The sequence below is a fragment of the Schistocerca gregaria genome, chromosome 1 (assembly GCF_023897955.1).
Source record: "Schistocerca gregaria isolate iqSchGreg1 chromosome 1, iqSchGreg1.2, whole genome shotgun sequence".
NCBI lineage: Eukaryota > Metazoa > Arthropoda > Insecta > Orthoptera > Acrididae > Schistocerca > Schistocerca gregaria.
The window spans coordinates 683,392,252-683,413,260 of record NC_064920.1 but is presented as its reverse complement, the minus strand read 5'-3'; the positions used below and the strand labels follow the sequence as shown (position 1 = coordinate 683,413,260).

General features: G+C 37.9%; 1 protein-coding gene across 10 annotated transcripts in view; it reads right to left on the bottom strand.

The window, feature by feature from the left end:
* Window positions 1-21,009, bottom strand: part of LOC126363602 (ADP-ribose glycohydrolase MACROD1-like) — a 77,876-nt gene that overhangs the window by 36,237 nt on the left and 20,630 nt on the right. For all 10 annotated transcript variants that reach the window (XM_050007975.1, XM_050007976.1, XM_050007980.1 and 7 more), the window contains 2 exons: window positions 18,169-18,324; window positions 5,820-5,936 (listed from right to left, as the gene is read on the bottom strand). In XM_050007975.1, the coding sequence (XP_049863932.1) occupies window positions 5,820-5,936; window positions 18,169-18,324 (273 nt within the window). The remainder of the gene's footprint in view (window positions 1-5,819; window positions 5,937-18,168; window positions 18,325-21,009) is intronic.

Sequence of the window (21,009 nt, the reverse complement as noted above, 5' to 3'; positions counted from 1 at the left end):
TTTGTAGTTTTACTGCTTTTGTGTATTTAGCTATACACTGCTCAAACTTGGGCATAATTTCAAAATGAAATTTGGTAACTGCACAGCTTACATGTTTGCACGCATACTATCTCACTTTTAAAACAATCACAGAATGATGAGTGACTAAAATAAGGGAGCCACAACCGCTTTTGACTGATGTTTATCTGAAATCAGAAATCAGTCACGTGAAATTTCACACTCGTTAATTTTGAGAGGATTCATGGTATTTAGTTGTTCCTGTATTATAACTTGCTTTTTATGACAGTACGCTGTTTCAGGGCAGTGGCGCATTGAAGATTTATCATAAATACATCACTCTAGATCCGGATTTCTATAATTAAATGTCAGTTGAGGAGATTCTAAGACAAATGATAACAACACAATCTGTGTCTTTCTTATTCGTGTAACAGAATTATATTCTGCAACATTCAATGCTATCTGCATACAAAAACATGATCTATCAGGAACGAGTTTCTCCAATTTCACGACTATTTTGATTAAAAAATGAAAGATTTTGCTGCTGTGAGTGAAACAAGCAGCACTGACATTTATGAGGTGTATCGTTCAAAGAAATCCCCCTCAGATGCAATATACTTGTGACAAAGCTTTTTCCAATCTTAAAGCACTTCTCATACGCACTTTTTGGTACAGCCTTGAGTACTTCCAGTCATGCAATTTTTATTTCTTCAATCGTTGAAAATCTTCATCCTTTCATAGGTCTCTTCAGTTTTGAGAACAGGAAAAAAGTCACAGGGGACCATATCTGGTGAATATGGTGGCTGAGGTACAACTGTCGAGTTGTTTTTGGCCAAAAAATCTCACACAGACACAACGATGTTGAAGGAGCACTATCGTGATGCAAAAGCCATGAACTGTTTTTCCACAATTCTCAACATTTTTTGCATACTGCTTCTCGAAAACTGCATATAATATCAAGGTAATACTCCTTGTTGACCATACGACCTTGAGGCAAAAATTAATGTGGGGGAGGGGGGACCGTAAGCAAAACTTTGACATTTGGTCAACTTGGTATGCTTGTTTCAGTCTTGACTGTATGGCATGCTTCCATTGGGACGAATGGGCTTTGTTTCGATGTCATAACCGTAAACACATGTTTCATCAACAGTTATGACCCTTTTGAGCAAATCAGGCTCATCACTGACATTCAAGAGCTCCTGAGCAATGCTCATGCGACGGTTATTCTGATCAAAATAGAGAAGTTTTTGAACAAACTTTGCTGACACACGTCTCATGCCCAACACATTCGAAAAAATTGCACGACATGAACCGACCGATATGCCAACATCCTCAGCAACTTCTCTTACGGTAATTCCATGATTTTTCCAAAACAATTTTCTTCACTGCTTCAACATTATCATCTGTTGTTGATTTTCTGGGCATCCAGAGTGAGATTCGTCATTAGTATCTTCTGCCATCTTGGAAGAGCATGCACCACTTGTAAAAAAAGTCGCTGTATCCCACTGTCAACATTTCTAGCGTTTTAGAGGATTTGATTCCATTTTTCACATAAAATTTGATGCAAATTCTTTGCTCCATTGTTTATAATAATGAAAAATTGCTGGGCACACTACAACACATCTAACCTTTCTATCTTCAAAACCAAACTAAGTATGCTGTACACTTGAAACTGTGAACATAGGTTCGGGACATGTGTACCAATACTACAAAAACAGCTATCATATTAATAGTCTTGTTTGTCATGGATATTCAGCTGCCACGGCATCCTTAACAACACTTTCGTAAATTTGGTGGTCAAGACAAAGATCGCACCACACAGCAAGCAACTGATGCCAGATGACCATTTTCTGAATACCAACTGCAAGCGGCAGTACTTCCTCATTTTAGTCACTCGTACACAATTACTTCCGAGCGTATGGCTGATGATAGTACATTGTGGCAATGCAAGGATTTTTGACAATGCGTCACAGCCCCTCTATGTACATACTATCTCTCTGATTCACAGCAAAAATTGTTTTGTAAATATGCCTACATGCTGATAATTTACAAGTGGTTTTTTAAAGACTTACATATGTGAGTTGTTATTTCCTAGCCACTATCTTTTACACATTACAGTAATAGGAATTCTTCTATGAAATACAGTCAGTGTCAAGGAGAAACTTTTTCAGTTTATTTTCAAATTTTACTTTGCTGTTCGCAAGACATTTTGTATTATCATTGAGCAAGTGTTAAAAATTTTGGTTGCAATACTGTGCACCCCTTTTTGTGCTGAAGACACCCTTAATGTGGCATAATGAATATAACTTTTTTCTTCTGGTACTGAAATTATGTACATCAGAGTTCCTTTTGAACTGCAGTGGATTATTTACAACAAACTTCATGAAGAAATAAATATACTGTGAAGTAGTAATCAAAATGCTTACCTCCTTAAACAGATGTCTACAAGATGATAATGGGTGAGTAACACATATTGTTCTCACAGCGTATTTGTGAGTGATGAAGACTTTCCTTTTTAAGGATGAGTTATGCCAGAATGTTATCCTCAATGACGTTATTGAATGGAAACACAGAGAATGTGTTAACTTACTGATTTGTCTCTCCGCAACACTTGCAATTATTCTAAGTGCAACTGTGGCTGAATTAAATTCTTTTAAGATTTCAGCAACTTGCTTTTGCCAGTTTAAATTCTCACCAATAAGGAAACACAAAAATTTTGAAGCTTCCACTTTAGTAATTATTTCCTTGTCATGTACTACACTTATTACTGGCGCAGTACCTCTAGATGTGCAGAACTAAATATTTTGTGTCTTTTTAAAACTGAGGGCGAGACTATTCGCAGAAAACCAGTCAATGATACTTTTAAGAACACTGTTTACCATTTCTTCTGTTACCATATGTATGCTTGGATTGATTACAGTACTAGTGTCATCTGAAAAAAGAACTAATTCTGCTTGTTGTATATTAGTTGGTAGAAGCGAGTGGTTAAAGTAAGTTTTTAGGCTTTCACAGGCAGAGCAAATTTCCCTCAAATTCTTCTGGATTTTAGACCAAATCATTTTGTACAATGATGTGTCAATGTTTCCCCACTATTACGAATGGCCTTCATGAGTAACATTACGTATCCTAACTATGGCCACTTTCAGTAGTCTGCAAACACTATTACATAATTTTAAAAAGATGGAAAGGTGTACATCCCAGAAGAATTTTATGAAGATTTGAGTAGTTTGCATGTTTCTGTCATTTTCCTGCCCAGATGAAGATTTGAAATTAATTTTCATTATTTATTTCTCTATCACATGGAATGCTAAGTGCAAAATGGTTTGAACACAAAAATATTTCTCAAAAAGAAAGCTTACAATGGGTAATTAATTACGGCATTGGTACAATATGCAATCATGACCAGTAGTGGCATATGAACTTATCAAGATGGAAGGAGCCCCCTCATGTGGCATAGCTTACTTAGGGAAGTTTGCTGCATAGCCACAACCAATATTATCCAGTTCCTAAATATAAAATACTACATTATCCCAAAATGAAATTTATTTATCAGATACCCGCATTATAGAATGGACATGTGTGGCTTATTTGTTCAAAGAGGAACTGAGGGTAAAGCTAACAATTATTTGTTAGTGATTTATGTTGTCTTCCCCTGGATTTAACATTAATATCATGAAGCCATTATGTCAAACAGCACTTCACTGAGCTTCCCTAAATCGGAAGTGGATGGTTAGCTTCCTGTAGATTACTTAAATGCTACAATGTCTGATTCATCACCACCCAGCCCAAACCTCTAGAAACCTGAAATTTGGAGAAGGTGTGGCTCTTATACAGCAAGTGTCATTTAGGAAGACATTTCTTGAAATTCCAATCCAAATTGTGTGAAACATGGAATGAAGGCTTTTTTTAAAAACAAAAATAATACTATTATGGCAATTTTGAAGCTAGCCCTACAAAAATTGGTATTTGGTTTCTTGGTCAAAAATAAAGAAATATGTGTTTCAACATTTTTGGAAATTAAACCCTAAGGGAGTAAAGTAGTAGGTGGAAGCTTTTTAAGGAAAAAATCATAACTAATGGCTTCTATGGTGTTTTTAAAGCTCCACTTATGAACAATGGTGCTTGACTTCTGGGTTACAAATAAAAAAAGGCATGCTTCCGTGTTTTTGGAAACTGAACCCCTAGAGGATGGAATAGGGGAAGATTTTTAATGAAAATATTTTATTAGGAAAACTGGTTCACCTCATGAGAAGAACTGTTTTTTTCCCCTAACTACAGATATGTAACTATTGCAACCAAATTCTGGTTTCATACTTCTACACCTGGTAGTATCCTATGAATATAACACTAGTGAGTCATAACTGGAATCTGTAAACTCAAACAAATACTTAGGTATAACACTTAGGTAGGGACACAGAAGGGGAAAGACCACGTCGGCTCAGTCGTAGGTAAAGCGGGTTTTGGTTTATTGTTAAAATATGAGGGAAATACAACCGTTCTACGAAGGAGAATGCTCAGAAGTGGCTCATGTGCTCATCCTAGAATACTGCTCAAGTGTGTGCGACCTGTGCCAGACAGGACTGGCAGGGGATACTGAATATTGCAGAGAAGAGCAGCACAAATGGTCATAGGTTTGTTTATCCTGTGGGAGTGTGTCACTGAGATGTTGAAAGAACTGAACTGGCACTCTCTTGAAAATAGACAGAAACCATTCCAAGTAAGTCTACTGACAAAGTTTCAAGAGCCGGCTTTAAATGATGATTTTCAGAATATACTACATCTATCTACATATCACACCCATAGGGATCATGAGGATATGATTAGACTAGATTAATTACAGCATGCACAGAGACATTTAAACAATAATTTTTCCCGTACTCCCTATATGAATGGAATGGGAAAAAGCCCTAATAAATGGTATGGTAGTGCATACCCTCTGCCATGCACTTCACAGTGGTTTGCAGAGTGCAGATGTAGATGTACATACCTACATGGATAGCCACACACAGTATAGCTGATAAAGAGTACGTTAAAACAACAACAACAACAATAATAATAATAATACACAGTAACTGTACTTGTAACATGAAACTATAAGGTTTCCTACTTTCTTGCCTGGGGGAAAAAACCCGCAATTTTGGAAACTAAGAATACTACCCTTTTTCTAAAATTATTGTTTCATTTCCATTTCTACTAGCTGTTTTGATAACTGTACATCCTGAAAGCAAATATTAGCCAAACACATTTGCCTCTTTGTTAACACACATGTAATTATTTACTTAGTACTTTAAGCTCCTGGATGGGATTTGTTGTTCTCAGTAATTGAAAACTCTGACCAACAAACTTTTGTCTATTAATTACTGCCAGAAGTTGACAATAAGTCATATTTTACGAAGTAGGATATTATGTGTTTTTACTCACTGGCAGCACCCATAGATTGCTTCCTTTTTAAGCAATATTAATAAAGACAAGCAAAAAAAGTGATGTTCACTGGGAAGAAAGGGAGCAACAAAAAGGAAGAGGAAGGGTGGTAAAAAGAACATTGTGATGAGATTAACACAGACAACTCTGGTTAGCCATTTCATAAAAGGGAAGTGCTGTCACTGGGTAAAAACACATAATATCCTACTTTGTAAAATATGACTTATTGTCAACTTCCAGTTGTAATTTCCAAAATATTTTCTAATAACTGATTATATATATATGTTTCTTTCTCATACCTTTAATTTGTCTTTTATAAACAGAAATTTTACTTTTACATGATTATATTTCACTACTGCAAACAAATATTTCTGGCTACACTATAGTCAAAACTTACTAACTTTTTGATGGTAATTTATAGCCTTTTGTAATTTTTGCATCACCAGCCTCACAGCCTCCAAGTCCTCTGCACTCATTCTTCAATTCTGGACCAGCTGCCCGGTGAATAGCACCATCCACTACAAGAAAAAAAGGGAATACCAAAGTAAGAAAATGTTAAATATTAATTATAAACTACAAAGGAAAATTCAAATATGGTAATGGAAGGCCACTGGTAGAATATTAATAATGGAATGGACAGCTGATGCCCTGAGAAATCAATAGGCACGTAAGACTGAGAATGTAACTAGCTTTATGGCAATTCTTTTTACAAAACTATACAGCACGCACGCACACACACACACACACACACACACACACACACACACACACACACACCTGCATGGCAACATCACCCTGAGAGACATGCAAAGGATATCTACTGAAAATATTTAGGTAAATATGCGAAGGGACACATGTAGATTGCTCAGAGTTACTCTTGTAGTGTAGGAAAACACTTCCAAATTGAATGTGCAGTTTATCAGGTTCAGAGTAATACAACTGATTATTTTTAAATAAATAGTTACTATGAAGATATGGTGCACAGCAACGATCACAACTATACTCACTGGTATGTACATAGTGTACCAGAATCAATCTACCCTTACATCTCCTTTTCCATTTGTGAATGTTGTGAGGGAAGAAATATAGTAAATAATCTTCCGCATACACATGTTTTTATTCCAATTTTTCTTTTCTGAGTATCAAGTAAAATATAGAATGTTGATAGTAATATATTTTTGTTTTGTATAGCAGTGCAGGCTCACAGACTATTAAGAATATTAACAGCAATGGTCCTTTCCACATATGGCACATTTCTTTAACATCCCCATTGAGATTTTGTGAGGATTTCTGGGATGTCCTCACACTGATTAAATAAACTCTAAACAAGCACTTCACAATGAACATATCTCTACAGGAATCAGTCTTCCCTTTTTTCAAATTAGTCCAGCTTGATAAGGACTCCTGTTGGACAACTCTACTGTTGTGCTAACACCTCTCCAAGAAGACTTCAGGCGGACCAGCTAGCTACTGTGGAATTCCACTGCCAGAGCTGGAATGCTGCTGAGGTGGCATGGTGTGAGACCTCAGTCCGCCACAGCAATGAGCTGAATTACCTCACATTTTGGCACAGTACTGCACCGTCTCTGTCCCTATGTGATCAGTTGGTCACAACAAAGCTTGGCAAATCTATCATAAATACTCACAGTGTGGACCTAGCACTACGATTTCTTCGAATGCTACCGATACCGAGACATAGCGGTATTTGTTGCCAACAGACAGCCCAATGTAGATCATCCAGCCTCAACTACAGCCAGCTGCTGCTTCTGACAGCTGCTGGTCTGTGGGCTGCTCCTAGACCTAATGCTGCAGGGCTTGAATTATCCAGTTGGGATCACCTCCAGAGTGACACCAACCAGGATCTGGGCATCTCTGGTTCAGAGTCTGTGCACCAGCTCTCCTCGCTTCTGACCCACTGTCTGTCCAGTGTATACACGTTCTACCACTGCTGACTCGTGTCCAGCTGCCTCTGATGCTTCTTGCTTCACTCATGTTCTGAGTTTTGCATGGCACAGGCATTGTGCTACCTTGTTCCTACACTTCTGCATAGCCCAGCCTGCCAGCGTCTGTCACAATCAACTGGCACATTCAGTATTCGGCCACCCATGTCTTATCAGCATCGGATGCTGCGCCAATGGAGAACAGTTACCAAACAAGAAAACTTACTGTCTTATGCTGAGTGGAGCAGTTGCTGCCATCTTCACAACAATGTTCCCCGACGCCGAGTGTCGCAGGGTCATGCCTTACGACCCTACGACAGCCACCACCACACCACCACAGTCACCACCAACAGCACAGTACAACAGTCTCAATGAGTACAGATTGTTACTACTGAGGGAGCGTTTATGATTTGACGACTGCCAACCTTGGGACTGGTAGTAAGAACCCTATGTGTTTTACAGCATCCTGAATTGACCATCTTTGCTTACATAGTGTCCACAACTATGCAGCAATTACATTGGTGCCATAAGTGCTGCCAGCCATTACAATGGTGTCACGAGAATCGGTGACATTGAACAGCAAGCAGCTTCATCATCATATTGTGGTGAACGATGGTGAGTGACAACAAATTGTTTGTTTTCTGCACCAGAGGTTAAAAATGTCTGGTTGTTTGTTTTGGAGAATGGCGTTCAGAGTTCAGTTCATGAAAGTGGACTCAGGCAATGATTTGAAGGAGTTTGGGGATAACACTAGAGAACATTCTGATATGCACCCAATTAGGTTTGTACAATGCAATTTGCTAGTCATAGTACTGCTTGTGCTCAATCCTCCCAAGTGATTTGCTTCAAATAATACAGGAGGCCTGGACATTATACCAGTGATTGCTCACAGTGTTCATGGTTGGCACTCAGGTGTAAGGATTAAGTATGTGTGTAACTATATTTTTCCTGCTACTTTTTTTTTTTTGTATTGTTTGAGACACACGTTCTACGATGAGTAACAAGGGGTTATTGCTACAAGCCTGGCTCAGTCTTTGCTAGATCAAGTACCTCAAATGAGGGCAGATGACACAGACCTGCATATTTTCTGGATAAGAAATGGGAGGCTGTGTTAGTATTTGTGGACAACCTGTTGACAGCTGTGAAGTTGACTTATTGGTAAGAGACAGTTGTTACATAAGGTTAAGTTACACTTCTTACAAGATAAGAAAGTTAATAAATGCTCAAACATTAGAAGTGTCGAGGAAAAGCTTACTGCAGCATCATAGGCAAAAAAATATTTGCAGATATTAACGGGAGTAGTTCAATCATGTCACAATGGCCAGCATGAATCCACCAAAAATATCATTTTTTTTTTTTTTTTTTTGGAGGAAAAGTGGGCATTGGGAATGAGACTGTAGGCAGAATACGGTGCAGGACAGGGAGGTACAGACAGGGAATAGCAAAAGGAAGGCCGAAGTTCTAAGCCCCCTGTTTAAGAAATTGTTCATCCAGGATAATAATACAAACATACCATAATTTGACCATTGCACGGAGTCTCATAGAGATGATAGTGTAATATGCATCTCTGGTGTGGAGAAACAACGGAAAGAGATGAAAATAAATAAGTCACCACGTCTGGATGGAATCCCAACTCGGTTTTACAAAAAGTACTCTACGTCATTGGCCCCTTACTTAGTTTGCATTTATCGTTAATCTCTCAATCAACGAAAGTGCCAAGCGACTGGAAAGAAGCGTAGGTGACTCCTGTATATAAGAAGGGTAAAACAATGGACCCGCAGAATTACAGACCAATATCCTTAACATCAGTTTGCTGCTGAATTCTAGAATATATTCCAATTTCCTAGGAACTGAAAAGCTCATGTCCATGAATCAGCTCAGTTTTAGAAAGTATTGCATGATATATTGCGAATTATGGACGAAGAGCAACAGGTAGATTCAATATTTCTAGATTTCCGAAAAGTATTTGACATGGTACCCCACTGCAGACGTTAACAAAGGTATGTTCGTACAGAATAGGCTCCCAGATATGTGACTGGCTTGAAGACTTCTTGAATAACAGAACTCAATATGTTGTCCTCGATGACGAGCATTCATTGGAGACAGGGCAAACATCTGGAGCACCCCAGGGAAGTATGATAGGATTGCTGCTATTTTATATATACACACATCAAAAAAAGGTTTTGCATCACCCCAGTTCCCAGAACACCTGAAGATAGACATTGACTGTGGATATTGCATAGGGGGCACACAGTCCCTTTGATTGTTAAGGATGTCACTAAACCCACCCAAAGATGTAAACAACAATGTATGAGCAGCGCCTATTAGACATAGGGGCTCCGACAGCCGATCAGTTCCAGTCATTCCACCAGGAAGGGGGTACACGGCTGGTGTTGTCTGTAGTTCAACCATGCCTAGACGGTCAATACCACAGTTCGATCGCATCTGCATTATTACTTTGTGTCAGGAAGGGTTCTCAAGAAGGGAAGTGTCCAGGCAACTCGGAGTGATGTTCTGACATGGAGAGATATAGAGAGACAGGAACTGTCGATGGCATGCTTCGCTCAGGCCGCACAAGGACTACTACTGCAGTGGATGACTGCAACCTGCGGATTATGGCTCAGAGGAACCCTGACTGTAACGCCACCATGTTGAAAAATGCTTTTCTTGCAGGCAAAGGACGTCATGTTATGACTCAAACTGTGCACAGTAGGCTGCATGATGCGCAACTTCACTCCCAATGTGAGATCCATCTTTGCAGCGACGACACCATGCAACACGGTACAGATGGGCCCAACAATTTGCCAAATGGACTGCTCAGGATTGGCGTCACATTCTCTCACCAATGAGAGTCACATATGCTTTCAATCAGACAATCGTCAGAGGCATGTTTGGAGGCAACCTGGTCACGCTGAATGCCTTAGACATAATGTCCAGTGAGTGCAGCAAAGTGGAGGTTCCCAGCTGCTTTAGGGGGGGGGGGGGGGGCATTATGTGGGGCTGAGGTACACCGCTGGTGGTCATGGAAGGCGTCGTAACGGCTGTACGATACGTGAATGCCATCCTCCAACTGATAGCGCAACCACGTCGGCAGCATATTGGCGAGGCATTCGTCTACATGGACGACAATTCCTGCCCCATCGTGCACATCTTGTAAATGACTTCCTGCAGGATAATGACATCGCTCGACTAGAGTGGCCAGCATGTTCTCCAGACATGAACCCTAACAAACATGCTTGGGACAGATTGATAAGGGCTGTTGATGGATGACGTGACCCACCAACCACTTGAGGAGTAGGTCAATTTGGACCAACAGTGCCTTGATAAACTTTGGATAGTATGCTACGACGAATACAGGCATGCATCAATGCAAAAGGACGTGCTACTGAGTATTAGAGGTACCTGTATGTACAGCAATCTGGACCACCACCTCTAAAGGTCCCACTGTATGGTGGTACAACATGCAAGGGGTGGTTTTCATGAGCAATAAAAGGGGCGGAAATGATGTTTATGTTGATCTCTATTCCAATTTTCTGTACAGGTTCCGGAACTCTCAGAACCGGGGTAATGCAAAACTTTTTTTGATGTGTGTACATAAATGATCTGGCAGACAGGGTGGGCAGCAATCTGTGGTTCTCTGTTGATGATGCTGTGGTGTACAGGGAGGTGACGAAGATAAGTGACTGTAGGTTAATACAAGATGACCTAGACAAAATTTCTAGTTGGTGTGATGAATGGCAGCTGGCTCTTACTGTACAAAATAGTAAGTTAATGTGGATGAGTAGGAAAAACGTACCTGTAATGTTCAGATATGGCCTTAGTAGTATCCTGCTTGACACAGTCACATTTTTTTTAAATATCTGGGTGTAACTTTGCCAAGAAATATGAAATGGAACAAGCATATGAGGATTGTGGTATGGAAAGCAAATTGTCGACTTCAGTTTATTGGAAGAATTTTAGGAGAAAATGTTGCATATAGGATGCTAGTGCGACCTATTCTTGAGCACTACTCAAGTGTTTGGGATCCAGATCATGTCAGAATCAAAGAAGACATCAAAGCAATTCAGAGGTGAACAGCTAGAATTGTTACCAGTAGGTTTGATCAGCAAGCAAGTATTACGAATATTCTTCAGGAGCTTAAGTGGGAATCCCTGGAGGGAAGAAGACATTCATTTTGAAGAAAACTACTGGGAAAGTTCAGTGAACTGGTATTTGAAGCGGACTGCAAAATGATCCTACTACTGCCAACATACATTTTGCACAAGGACCATGAAGATAAGATATGAGAAATTAGGTCTCATACAGAGGCATATAGTGTGTCATTCTTCCTTCGTTCCATCTGAGAGTGGTATAGGAAAGGAAACATCTAGTTGTGGTACAGGACACTCTCTGCCACACAACGCGGTGGCTAGCGAAGTATGCAGCATAGCTAATCGTCAAGCAGCAATGGGGGACCCAGGACTGTCAAATGGCATTCCCAGTAAAGTTTAGCAAAATTGATACACGTGCAGAGGTGAAATTTTGCTTAACTGACTTAGTGGATGGAAGAGAAGACCATGTTTTGTTAGACACAGGTGTGCAATTGTCTATGGCAAGTTTGGCCCGATGGGCGAAAGGCAGTACAGCCCACCGTGGCACACGTTATGTGGAGTTATGGGGTAATGACCCATGTTTCCTGGGATTGGCGATATTGGATTTTCAGGCAGGAAGAAAGAATTTCCAGGAATGCATGGAAGTTTTCCCCCCTATTTGTGATGGTTACTTTGTGCCCTTAAAGTTGGATTGCCTGTATAAACAAGATGCTAAAACTGACCCTGGGCAACTCACAGTACAAGTCAGAAGGGCCAATGTTTCATCTAGGGAAAACTGTTCTGAGGATCACACTTCTCGCACATGATTAACCAATTAGGTTGCATGTAAGGTCACTAAAGACGAATACATGCAATTAAGTACTGAAAAGTATGGGAAAACAGCTACAGATGAGTGTAGGAATTGATTTGTCAGTAAACGTATTATGTGTCATTGAGCCACTGGGAGAGGAGATGAATGAGACAAAACATGGTGTGTTGTAATTGTTCAGGAAATAAACGTTGAGCAGGTGGTGACTGTCAGAATAAGTAACTTTGGGACTGAAGACTTGGATTTGCCTAAGGATTTGTTGGTTGCCAATTTACAGATTTCGAAAAATAATGATCTGGATAGAATGAATTTGGACCCTAAGCATTAGTGAGCCTCAAGTATAACTGCATTGCGGGTGAAAGTGAAACACTTAGAAATAACGCACAAATTAGCAATGGTGGAGTTATTCTTACAATTTGAAGAACTGTTTAATCCTCATGGGCCTTTTCCAGTGACCGCAATCATACAATAGAAAACATCAACAGGGAATGAATCGGACATGAACTGTAAACCATAATGTGTACATCATCATGTGCAGTCTGTGATGGAGTAGTTCGTTAAGCATGTGCTACAGGATGGCACTACTGAAGAAAGTACTTGTCCTTGCGGGAGCACCGGTCATAATCGTATCAGAGCTTATTGTTATTGCTGTGACTACAGATAATCTTAATATTTGTATGATTATGGATACATTACCAGTCTCAGAAATAATTGAAACCTTACACAATTTGGGGCAGTGCAAGTATTCTTCCACCTTGTATATACAAAGTGGCTACGATTATCTAGAACTGGCACCGTAGGAGCAATCAAAAGTGATGTTTAAGGTCCCTACGGCACACTACCAGTATTCTCACAGACCATTTGGGTTCAAAAATGCACCTCTCATATTTCAGCATTTGTGGGATGAAGTTTTGTGAGGGCTGAATCCAAGGCAGTATATGGTGTGTTTGGACAATATAATTGTTTTCACAAAGGATATGGAAGAGTATGTGCTACGCATTTAAGGAAGTATTTAAGAGGCTAACAATATAATTGTTTATGCAAAGGACAAGGAAGAGAACAAGATGTGCAATATTTAGGGCAAGTGATTAATCAGTATGGAGTACGGACAGATCATAGGTTAGTGAGAGCCATACAAGATTTTCAGGGTTAGCAAATTAGTTCAATTAATTCATCCCGAAGTTTGTGGAAATAGCATGACCTCTCACTCATTTGAAAAAAAGATGTGCATACCAGAATGTGAAGAAGTGCTTAAAAATGGAAAGAATTGTTGACAACTAGTATGGTACTGGTTTTTCCAAATTATGAGTGTGTGTTCATGTTATGGGATGCTAGTAATCATGAGCTTGGCTGCATATTAAGCTAAGAAATAGATTGGATAAAACACCTGGTTCTCCATGACTAACATCAGTTTCAAAATGCAAAGAGAAATTATTCTTCCACTGAGAAGGAAATGACGAGCCTCATTTACGATGTGACATACTTCTTGTACTATCCACAGTGCAAAAAATTTAAAGTTATCATCCATTACATGGCATTAAAATGATTATTGGGTTCATCTAATAGGCCAACATATTGGTCAATGAGGCTAATTGAATTCCATTTTGACATAATTCATAAGCCTGGAAAGAATCATAGGAATATAGATGGCCTCAGTAGGAAGATTGGTGTATTGTGGAGACAAGATCACTCCGTGACGGAGTGGCAGAAAATGTAAGTTGTTGTCAAGGACGGCAAATTATTTGCAATGTAAAGCAATGCACAAAGATTTAAAGTCTGTTGATGTCAGTCATTAGCAACCTCTGATGTCTTTCTTTGTTCATTATTTTGTAGTACTATCAACTGGACAAATTGCACAATTATTTCAATGAAATAGCCATATCTGAAAGTGTTAGCAAGCTTGGTAAAAATGGAGGAATGTATTGCAGATTAAGAGAGTCTGGTATCTGTACTATCTTTGTCTATTCATGCGGAGTACTACTTCTTGTTGGCAAGGGAAAGGCGGAAGTACCAGCAAGTGCAGTCAGTTGAACTGGGCCATTTCAGTATCGCAACTGCTAAGGCCACCTGCCTAAAACATGTTTTTATGTTGTATTTGTTGCACTGTAAAGTAAATAAAGCTGTGCTCAATCTTAAGGTTGTTCTGAGAGCTGCAGTGGCGTTGTTCTATTGGAAGTGATGTACCGTTGCCATCCTCAGATATTTGGACTGGCTTATCCAGCAAATTACAGGTGGAAATATATGAGGGCAGTCAAATGAAAGCCATACACCAGCCAAAACAGGACCATTAAATGAATCTTTACAGTCTGGAACTTAATCCACTGAGCCACTGAATGACACTACTAGAAAAACCAATAATAATTTATTTATCAAAAAATAACCACAATGTAAGGGACGAACACTAGTTACACATCTGTACAAGAAGTAAACAAAGAAAATGGGGTGGTATTCTGCACTGTTTCTATTTAAGTAACTGACAATGATTAACAAATAATTATTTGAATTTGTGAAGAGGAATAATTCCTTTATCCATGAATAATTTATTTGCAAATTAATATGTTTGAATAATATATTTACAGGAATAATTATCTTGATACAAATTTATTTCAATAATGCCCCTTTATAATTATGATAGGTGAATTATATGAAAGGGAAACTGTAGTTAAGAAGGGAATGAGACATGATTGTAGTCTATCTCCACAGTTCTTGAATCTGTATGTTGAGCAAGATGTGACTGAAACCATAGAGGAACTTGGAAAGAAAATTAAAGTGCAGGGAGAAGAAATAAAAGCTTTAAGGTTTGCCAATGATTTTGTAATTTTGTCAGAGACACCAAAGAACTTGGAAGAGCAGTTCAAAGGGATGTCTTGAACAGAAATTATAAGATGAACATATGACAAAATTAAAACAAGACTGATTGTTTTATCTAATTAAATCAGGCAATGCTGAAGAGATCAGATTAGGAAATGAGACACTAAAACCAGCAGATGAGTTTTGCTATTGGGGCAGCAAAATAACGGATATGGCCCAGGTATAGAGGATATAAAACGCAGATTCCTTGGAAACACAAATTTCTTAAGTCTTTTCTGAAGGTATTTACACATAGTGTAGCATTATCTTGACATCAAACATGGGAAATAAGCAGTTCATACAACTACAGAATAGAAGGTTTTTAATTGTGGTGCGACAAAAAGAATGGATTGATCAAATAACATATGAGACGATACTGAATCAAATGAGGAAAAATGGGGCTTGGTTGGACACCATGACAAACATGCTGAGGCATAAAGTAACAGTCAGTTTGGAAATTGAAAGAAGTGTGGACAGTAAAAATTATAGAGGCAGACGATTTCAAAATTCTATAGCATGCTACTAGAGGAACCAAAATACAACAAGGTAGCCCATTGTAAAGTGAATTATCCTGTGGTTATAAGTTTTGTCAACTGTGGAAATGTTGCAGCTGTGCCAGGCCAATCCACCATGACACCTTTATCCACATGCTACTTCACTACATCAATGGGCTGCACCATTTTGTTTTGATTCCTTTAGCAGCTGGCTAAGGTACTCTGCTTTGTAGATTTCAATGTGTACCAGGACTGCATGCATGTACGTGCAGACAACAAAAACTCAATTACGTAAGTTCATTTTTTTAAGCGATAAAACCTTATAGCTACACCGCGTAAGGGCATGGACACTACGCATGTAGTGTGACAAATTAGCTACTGGTTTGAAAATTTTCTTTCAATAAGAGTTCAATAGGAACAAACTTCAATTCTGACTGGCATCTATTTTCACTGGCACACTTACAATCATGATTTCAAGAGCAAATATTAAACTGTACTGTTAGTAACATGGTGATTCAATTCATATTACAGCACAACTTCGCTTTTACGTTCCGCCGTTTACGACATTTTTTATCGGTCCCGTCAAATGTCCTATGCCCACAATGTTAATTTGCACCTGGTTTTGCGTCAACGTATTTATAATTTTCCTGTGGTTTACGCATTACGAAAAAATGTTTGTGGAGAAAAAATGACACTGGGATGATGTTGGCTGTTCAGTAGTGTTTACAAATATTACTTGGTTAAGTTTCTTGACACCAAGAGACACTACTCAGCAGATTTGAACCGATAAATGTGTAAAGGTTTGAACAATTCGTGCTGTATCTACCCCTGCTGCCAAGCTCTACTTGGCGTGGTGGCTGATGGGAGTAACTAGGTTCATTCAAATGAAGATATCATGACGAATCACAACTATTTCTAAACTGTGTCTACTACATAGATGCAGTCTCGTAATTATTGTGATCATGTGATACCTTTGTCGAACCATATTTAGCATGTTCCGGTGTCTGGCCACTTGGAGCACTAGTTGACACCCTCATTCACTTTGCATTGCTCAAATGTTTTCAGTTTAAACACAATGCCGGTTACAAATTTTTTCATGCTGCAAAACATGCTTCAACAATTTATTCTCGTTTCCAAGTGCAGTATTTATGTACGTATTTTTTGGGAAGTTACACAAACAGTGTGTGTGTGTGTGTGTGTGTGTGTGTGTGTGTGTGTGTGTGTGTGTGTATGTGTGGTTTTCTACATAACTGATGAGGCCCAGTACCTGACAACCTCAAAAAGCGACTACAGTGCAAGAAACACAGAATAACACATATTCAAACACCACAAAATACTTACTTAGTATTTGCACTTGACAATGAGAAAAAAATTTTCAGAACACTTCAAGCTAAGCATGAAAAAATATGTAACTAGTGCAGATTTCATTATTTAAATAATGAATTACAGCTGCAGGCTTTCAAAAACATTGATTATGACAGATGAAATTGAGTCAAAAGTTCTTACTTCCCAGAAAATAATCAGTTCCAGTTACATCAGCCTTTTTATTAGGTAATAAGCATTCATTAGATAATAAACAAGTCCCTGACAAGCCCTTTGATGCCTGTTATGTACATATACTATACATAAAGTGCAGGTGTGTGTCCTACACACAACTTGTACAGCGTAAAACGTTATTTCCCACATTTTACATTACTTTTGGAAGTCCCTTGAAAAGAGTAAAAGTGGGAGTTTAACAGTATATTGATGCCTATGTTTTACACATGAGTGTCAAGTTGGGGTACTTTGGCCAATGTTTTCACATTTGTTTACTGTTATGGCACACACAGCCTGTTTTGTTGCATTCAAATTCTTCATGATGAACATTTATGGTGTTACATCCAATTACTGGCATTCTACACTCTGTAAACCATTAATTCATTCTATTTTGGCTGAATAATAAAAAGTTGGTTTTACACACAAACCACAGTGTACTATATTTATAAAACTTTGAAGGTCCTAGAGAAAAAAGCAAGACAGTTGGGTGACAGAGTTCTTAAATAAAGTGATTCCAGATGGATTGACAGGATTTGCACATCTAACCCTCTAAACTTAAATAAGCAAAAGCCTTTATGCAAAAAGACTTGCAGGCTCATTAACGGAATGAATTTCGAACAGAAGGAATAGCTGTTTGTACGATGTGCGGGGGCTTACTGTGTGTTGTTTGACTATTCCAAGCATTTTTAAACTTAAAAATGACCAACACAAAACTTATTAAATTTTAAAGTTATTAATCTATTGTTATTTTACCTCTCATTGCTCTAATTTTGCTCTTTACATGGAGGACAAATTGCAACTTTGAGGACGTATTTTAGAAAAATAAAACTGGATCATCGCATATTATGTAGTATAACGAAATTAAATTTCCTGTTTTATCCCACTTTATCTATTTCATATTAAGGTCTGTTGTTGCACTGCAGTAGAAAAAGTTCAAAATTACAAACAGAAAAACTGTCACACTTATACATCTGGACTAAAATGTTCATCACATTAACTCAAAACAAAACTATCAGTTTCTAATGACTTACCTCCTCCACCACCCATAAGGGTTGAATTTGCAGCATTTACAATTGCATCAATTTCCAATTTTGTTATATCTCCTTGCCATATTGAAACTTTCTTGCCGAGATTATTATTTGGAGTATAGCGTGCATCAGGATCACATTGCACTTTGGCGTTTGCAACTGAAACAGGAGGCCAATAGCTAAAATGTATGCAATCAATGTAATTAAATGGCAATTATATTTTACTTCTATTGTTATAAAGGAAACTATTTTTATGATATTCTGCAAATTATTATTTATCTGTTTATGAAATGGATTTCAAGTTCTTAGGCCATCACAAGGTGGAAGCTGAATATCACAACTGCTGATAAAATGATGAGTGACTCACACAGATATTACTGACCCAGATAATACACAAAATTATTAGATACAAATATTTTACAAAGGAAATAATTACTTTTTACGCTGTGTTTCGTGATGTATTGATCTGTATAAGGTGCATGTCTTATCTGTGTTTGTGACATTTCATTTTCAGCTTGACATTTTGTTTTCACCTGATAATGTCGTAAAAAGCACAAAGAAAGTTTTTTCTTCCTAATATTACTGTCATGTTCTATCAAGCTCTGGCATAAAATGCAGTTAGTTTTAAGTCTACAGTACACGAATAAAATCATAATTTGCATATGTCAATTCTGTTCAAGATAATATATATTTATCTCACAAGTCTTCACTGTGAATGACCAGGCATTTGACATCCAGTTCTTAATAAATGTTATGCATTAAAATCTTCAGAAATACTTACCCATTCTACTCTTGCATGTTTCCTCTTGTTACCTACCCTTTTCCATTAGTGTGTCACTCTTCTATTGGGATATACCACAGTACTTCCATTACCACCTTACACCTCATCCACTTGCCCAGCTAAATGTTCTCTCTACTTCCATATCACTTTTATTATATTCATAATCACATTGTCCACCCCTGTCCATTCACTGGCTCACTTATATGTTTTCCTGTTTCCCCTAATAATTCCTAAAATGCATATCTTCATTCTTTGTTGGGCAAACGGTTTTTGAATGGATTACAGATTAAAAGTCTATGTCTGATTGCCGAGAGACAAAACTGGAAGCATAGTTCTGAAAATCCTGTTTAATTTACACTCTAGGCCATTTTTACTCTTCTATTTCTTTATGTAAAATCCTTTCTGCTCCATTAGTTGGCTAGTACAGCAACCATTACAAATTATTTCAAAAGACTTTTCTCTTTGAAATGCTATTTCTGTCACTGTCCATCCTGATATTGTCTTCAAATGCTTTAAATAAACTGGTTCTACGAGACTGTTTATCTGCACCATTTATATTTTCATGTGTTAATCAGATAACATTTTAATCTTATTTAACTTGATTGCCAGGTCTGTCAAATTCACTCTTTTAAATTCTTCCACTAGTTGTTGAAGTTAATCTACACTAGAGACAAACTGTATAATGTTGAAAGAAACACAAATGTGAACCACACGTTTCATTAATATCCTTTTGTTTTATCAGTTTGATGGTCCAAAAAGTTTTTCAATGGCTGCTAAGAATTTATTTGACAATATGGAATCTCCTTGCCCAATTCTGAATTTCCCACTATTCATAGAAGTATAATGGAAACTTCACACACACACACACACACACACACACACACACACACACACACACACACACACACTTAAAATTCATCATCTTTTCTATGCAGTTGGTGGAAATTTTACAGAATACTTTTTTATTATAGAGGGGAGGATTGTAAATCTCTTTATTTTTATGTCTTGTCTGTTTCCTTGCTTATTGTGTAGTACAATTAAAGCATTGTTCCTGTGATGCAGTCCAAAGAATGAGGTGCCAAGGCACAATTGGTACCTCACAATGAAACCATAAGTATGCATAGTCACTGCCAGACACAGTAAGAAATGAGTGCAATTTGAGTACAAACACCCCAAACAGTATTCATATACAATTGCCTCAGCAGGCATACTTTTGTCTGAGAACACTAACGCCCAGCCCAGTCTGCAACCATCACCATAAGATGACAGCACCATCTCTCTACCAAGCCAAAAATGTGATACAGTATTAGACAGAACTCTGCATAAATGTTTACTGTCAACTGTATTCTTTAACAAAAGAGAAGTTTCTTCTTGTTCTGTTATCAAGCGACACATTAATGTTCTGTGACTAATAAATGCTCATGACATTCCTGTGGACATAGATTGTTACAAAGTTTTTTTATCTTCTTTGTGTTGTATTGAAGTGATCTAATATTCATGTGTTGTTATACCACCCCAGCTTCCTTCGGGAGTAACACTCAGAATCTGTCACTTTACTGATGACTATTATTTCATCCAGTGCATCATCTTTCTGCTCAGATATTCTATAAACATTTTTGTAGGTTCTTTTTCTATCACTTTGCCTTCAACTATATTTACTGAAATATAATTAGCTACACAGAGTTTTCCCACACAACCTTATCACAAACGGCTTTATAGCCATCATCTGGAATGAAAATATATTTATTACTAAGTACCTGTGTTTCAGAGAAATCTCTTATCTGCTATTAATTACCTTCCATCTCGGAGCAAGAAATGTGATGTCTACCCAGCATCAGTTTGTTTTTATTTTCATCAGTTCTTAATGTTTATACTTGTTTCCGTCATTGTTTTTATTGTACATTTTCAGACACTGTGAAAGACTTACCTGAATATTTTTGTTCATTTCAGGAAATTATACCATGTTCCTCTAAGTTCCCTGTTCTAACTGACATTCCAACAAACTATACTGTTTGCATATTTCTTAAATAAGTGCAACTTCATCTATGTAATCCTTTTCTAAG